At 38.0% G+C, this 6,000-nt stretch overlaps 1 protein-coding gene across 1 annotated transcript in view; it reads right to left on the bottom strand.

Moving 5' to 3' along the window:
* Positions 1-223: 223 nt before the first annotated feature.
* The window catches only part of THSD4 (thrombospondin type 1 domain containing 4), a 289,380-nt gene continuing 283,603 nt past the window's right edge, over positions 224-6,000 (bottom strand). The window contains exons 15-17 of the mRNA XM_082488552.1: positions 5,682-5,861; positions 1,904-2,048; positions 224-515 (exon numbers count right to left, since the gene is read on the bottom strand). Coding sequence (XP_082344678.1) covers positions 373-515; positions 1,904-2,048; positions 5,682-5,861 — 468 coding nt within the window. The 3' untranslated portion in view covers positions 224-372. The remainder of the gene's footprint in view (positions 516-1,903; positions 2,049-5,681; positions 5,862-6,000) is intronic.

The following is a 6,000-nucleotide window of genomic DNA, read 5'->3' as shown; positions in this document are numbered from 1 at the left end:
TAATGCAGCAGCTGCATCCATACTGGTCAAATATCTCCAGTAATTGCCTGTGATTGATTTAGTTTTCACTAATTTCACAGTAATAAGACTGGTATGTACTTTAAATAATTATCTGATGAGCAGGTGCAAGGAATAGTATCATTAAAAATTAATGCTTTAGAAAGATCATGGTTTTACAACAAACATTTTTTAAAAGATAACTGCCCAGTAACTGTAACTGAAAGGGTGTAAGATTTAACCATGGTCTTGATGTACTCAGCAATATAAAAAAAAAAATCTCTAAGAAGCTAAAACCTCCTGTAGTCAAAACAGTAACACCGTTCAAGCTCCATCCAAAGACTGACATTGCCGCTTTGAGTAGAAGAGTATTTGTTATCTGCGTCCTAGAAACCCTGGTTGTCTGTTTGCCACACGAGTACAGGATGCGCAGCAGGCTGTTTTGTAATAGGTGTAGACACAGAGCCGGGCCTGAACCACCACATTGCAATTGTAGTACTTATCTTTGCAGTTCTCATCTGTGGAGAAACAGGAAGAGAGAAGAAACTGGAGAAAACAGTATCAGAGCAACAAATAACCAACCACCTTTCTTTCTACCATGTAAAATCCCTTGGACCTGTATTTAAATGTTCATTGTCAGGTTACAATAGGCTACCTATGCAAATAACTTAGATTACTCAAGATTTTCTACATTTAATATAAAGATAGATGAAACCGTGGAAGAAATGTACCTATCCCCATTTATAATGTTGTGGGATTTTGAGGGGGTTTTGTTGCTGTTTTTTTAAACACAAAATTTGTCTTGAATAAAGATGATAGGAAAGTCTTTACTATTCTTCACTTAGGTACCTGTCCACTTCTTTTTTAGATTCACAGGTACTAATCTCTTGCGGCAGTGCACAGATGGCACCAGAGCCTGCAAATGTTATTTTCAAGTACTGACAAATCTAAATACTTGAAAATAGGAAAACATCTCCCTCCTTACAAGTATTATAAAATGGTTTAAAATAACTAGATGAAAAAAGAGAGTGTTCTAAACTTTCCCCATTTTTCTAAGCTGTTAGGATGTGGTCTCTTCACATTTTGAAGTTTTCCTTTACAACCAACAGGGTTATAAATACTTTTGAACTGGCAACTGAGATTTTCCTATGGTTATGTATGTGATCACAGCAACTGAGGTATTAAGAAAAAGACTGAGTGACAACACACTAATAGCAGATATAAAAATGAGCGATTCTTTACAAACCTGTTTTAAATAAAGAAATAACAACACAAATACAATGAATTTTTTTAATAATATTGGGATACCAGTTTTTATATAGTTAAATTATGTTGAAGAATAATTCTCCACTGAATATTGTTGTAGAACGTTAAGTTGAAACTGTTTTCAAATATCTGCATCTTCCTTTCTTTTGTCATTTTCATTACTAGTAAGATCAAATCTGTATGAGACGAATGAGCAATTCCAATGCCAAATGATGTGCATATTTACTATATGTAAAAGAAAATTGCTTCATTGCCCTTAATGTCTTAGTTTAATGTTATTGGTTCTTAGACAACCTGTTACCAAATACAGTATATCGTACACGATAAGGCTCTGCCAAAAGAAACCTTTGAGAATGCAAGGAGGCTGCAGAAAAACACCTTATATGTACCATTTTCACAGAAGCAGATTTCTCACATTCTCAGCAACTTTAAAAGTAAGCCAGGTTCTTACATGTTACAAGGAAAACATTTTTAATCAGAAATGAAAACCTACTTCTGCACCATAGAAAAAAAAGCTGTATTTTGCGTAAAAGTAAACCCCTGAACTTGATAAAGAAAATAAACTCTAAAACTTCTGTAAGATTATGAAATATTTTCTCCACTAGATGGAGTTCCATAGTTAAAACAGAAGCTTCCTTACCTATTTCAGGGATACAATCTTGCGTGTTACATGGTTCTTTTTCTTCAGGTTTAAGCTGTGGATCACACTGAGCACTGGCTGTCATATCATCCGATAGACATCGTACCTCTCGAACTCGAAATCCTCCTTCACAGGATTTGGAACACTGAAACGCAAAAGCTGAAGTTCATGAAGACCATATGAGATGTGCAAATACAGAAAGAAAAAAATGGGAACCTTGAAGCCAGACCCAGGTATCACTGTAGCTTTTATCAACTTCACCACTTCTGTTGCTTTTTGTTTTCTAACTGTAAAATCAATAACATAGGTGCAATTTTGTTAAAGGTTCAAAAACATTTTTGACCACAGGGGCAACAACTGGACAAGTAAACGTGGTAGACACTGTGCAACTGAAAGCGTGCTAGAATATTTCCCTTTCTGAATTTGTTAGTTAGCTTCTTGCTTCTCTAGTCTTGTTCTTCTCTGCCTATTTTTACTTGTCTCCCAAACCACAGAATCATAAAATCATTTAGGTTGGAGAAGACCTTTAAGATCATTGAGTCCAATCATTAACCTAACATTACCTAAAACCGCCACTAAACAATGTCCTTCGGCACCACCTCTACAAATCTTTTAAATAGCTCCAGGGATAGCGACTCAACCACTTCCCTGGGCAGCCTGTTCCAATGCTTGAAAACACTTTCAGGGAAGAAATTTTTCCTAACATCCATCCTAAACCTCCCCTGGTGCAACTTGAGGCTGTTTCCTCTTGTCATATTGCTTGCTACTTGGGGGAAGAGACCGACCCCCAACTTGCTACCACCTCCTTTCAGGTAGTTGTAGAGAGCGATAAGGTCTCCCCTCAGCCTCCTTTTCTCCAGGATGAACAACCCCAGTGCCCTCAGCTGCTCCCCATAAGACTTGTGCTCCAGACCCCTCAACAGCTCCGTTGCCCTTCTCTGGACACGCTCCAGCGCCTCAATGTCTTTCTTGTAGAGAGGGGCCAAAACTGACCTCAGTATTTGAGGTGAGGTCCCACCAGTGCCGACTACAAGGGGATGATCACTACTCTATAGTCCTGCTGGCCACACTATTCCTGATTCAGGCCAGGATGCTGTTGGCCTTCTTGGCCACCTGGGCACACCGCTGGCTTGTATTCAGCTGGTGTTCCACCAACACCCCCAGACCCTTTTCCACCAGACAGCTTTCCAGCCGCTCTTCCCCAAGCCTCTAGCGCTGCATGGGGTTGTTGTGACCCAAGCGTAGGATCCAGCACTTGGCCTTGTTGAACCTCATACCATTGGCCTCAGCCCATTGATTCGGCCTGTCCAAATCTACTCTTTCCACAGCGTTCACATTTCTTACTTTAAGAACTTCATGCACCAAACTTTATTACTTGACTGCACTGCCCTCCACTGCCCTTTTGCCTCCATTTATATACAATCGGGAATAATTTTAATTGCCTTTTTCCTAGCCTCAATTGTTTTTCACTTCTTGCAGCACAACAATTTTACTAAGCATAATAGGTTTCTTTGAATTTCTAAAGAAAATACTTCTGTGCTCCTTCAAAGTCTGTTATGAAGCCAGAGATTTTTGTACTTGCTTGTCGTGGTATTTTTAAAGCCAATTATTACACATTTCTGCCCATACTGAAGCAAATCCCTTGTTGACTTCAAGAATTTTGCCTGAGTGTGGTCTTTGAGATTTGGCTTGCTGTCCTGTTTGACCTAAATGCTCACAAACTTAATTAAACCTGGGTCATTTATAATGATTAAAACCTTAATAGCCCCAAACTAGTAAGCATGTTTTCTTTCTGACTTTTTGGCATAATTATTTCTTTTCCTAACATTGCACAACTAACTTATCACTATCAAAAAAAAAAGAAGCAGATATTGTAGCAAACTAAGTATTCTCAGTAATATAGTCTTAAATTGTTCTTTCATCTTTAGGTACAACCTTTCCCCACTTTATAAAAGACATAGCCCTGTGGCGACAGTAATAGAACACTTTTGCTTTTTTATATAATTACTCTTGTTACATGCCTGTATAGAATATTGTAATTATCCCACATCCTACAATAAGAACTTCAGTTCAGGTTTGTAGGGATCTTAAGCACTTAAAATGGAAACAAGACAGAATTTAAATGTTACATATAAGACGCCACACACAAACCCCACCACTCTGTGTTAGCCAGCCACTTAATCTCCACAGCTGAGAGGCCACGCCATTTATCCTAGGTCATATAAAAAGTCTGTTGAAGGTATGAACTGGAGATTTTCAAAACCTAGTACAGGGGCTTTGAACCACCTATTCTGCTGGGTCAGCTAACCCCATAATCCTTTCTCTTCGGGTCTAACAGTAAGAAATACCACAATACCCTGTCAGTAATAGTATCAGAAGGAGAACTGAAAAACACTTAGAATATGATCTTGTAAAATCTCAGCTAGCATACATGTTTGTTCCTACAGTGAAGGTGGTCACAAAGGTTTATACCTTTAAGGATATTTAGACACCATTTCTTGGGAAGTAGGGATCTCTAAATACCTATCAGATTCTGAGTCTTAGCACCTTGTTTCTTCTGTGGCTGCCAAAGAGAGCATATATTTTCACTTTCAGAAGGAATCTATCTGCTGCGTTCAGTGGATGCAGACGGCTGTATCTCTTGTGGCTACACACCTGCAGGTTCACATTTGAAAATGGCTTTGCTAATGGAAAGTTATTTAACCTAAACTAACAGCTCAGTAAAGAATCCAAAGAATTTCCAGCAACATCACAGAACATACTTGGATCTAGATGGCTTTATTATGCAGCTAACTTGGATGTTGTCTTCAAATAAACATCTATACCTGCAATTAAGGAAGAAACATCAGGATTCCCTTCAGCTGATTTACTTTGTTAAAACCATTCTACCTTCTTTTCTGCTTTCCAGTAGGCCGGTCAAATAATTGAGCATTTAGTGAAAGGGAAAACCAAAATATTTTCTCTCTCTCGTGTAATGTGGATGAGGTATTTCCAAAGGTTCCTGACTAAAGCAGCTCAAACTGAAGGCATATGAGGTGCTTCCACATTTCAGAGCTGTCATTCTGAATTTGATTTAATGCTCATGGAAGGGTGTAAGTTACTGCATTAGAAATTATGTCATCTAAGTAGTTTTCACACCATTTTTCATTCTAAGACAACAGTGGACTTTCTGATTTTCCTTTAGGAGAAAAATGTTGATTTTTGTAAAAATCCAGGTAGCTTTGTCAGGTATAGGAAATGATGGAAAGACAGATGAAGCCAAAGCATTTTGTGGCACTGGTGAATGTAGCCGGTCCACTTCCAGGAGAAACTGAAGATACATGGAGCTTTACAGTAAGTTTTCTCTCAGTAAAGTTCTAAGTATTACAGTGAAGAATTTGCAGTAAAATATTATGGTAAAACTGACTTTAAAAACCGAATACATCGCTTGTTCTTTATTAAATGCTCCTTAATTTTAATGAAAGTAGAGACCTGAAAAGAACTTCTTAGCGCACTACATAGTCTCATTAAGGGGCAAACCAACTTTATAAACCAGGAGGACTCTTGGAAGAAGAGATCAGTGATGAAAAGACAACTATGCAGTGTCTGGTCAAGATACTTCCTAACTTTCCTAAGCTCCACTGGGTACTAAAGCATATGCTTTCTTTTTAGTATCATTCTGTGCAAGACCATATCAAGTTCACGATCAACAGTTTTATCCAAATGGTGTTCCCTTTCAGTATACATGGAAAAAGATGTATCAAACAAAACTACATCTAGAAAAGCATGATAGACTTACTGTGCTCCATTCTGTATGAAACCACTTAGATCCACAGGGTTTGAGGTAGCAGGATTGCTGGCTGGGAGGTTTCTCCAAATAGGAACATTCGTAGGGATTCAAAACATCAAAATTACCTTCAGTTTTCCTAACACAAATCACTTCTCTCTGTTGAGTTCCACTGCCACATTCAGTAGAGCACTGTATCAAAGAACAAAAAAAAAAGTGGTGGAATTTTTATCCTACTTACGTCCTTCAATTTGTTTCCAAAGTAACATGTTTCTCCACTTTATTTGATTCTGAAATAAAATGCACACACATATACTTGCATTTTAAATTA

Source organism: Vanellus vanellus, assembly GCF_965231255.1.
Source record: "Vanellus vanellus genome assembly, chromosome: 11".
NCBI classification, from domain to species: Eukaryota; Metazoa; Chordata; class Aves; order Charadriiformes; family Charadriidae; genus Vanellus; species Vanellus vanellus.
This window is presented reverse-complemented; position numbering and strand designations above follow the sequence as displayed.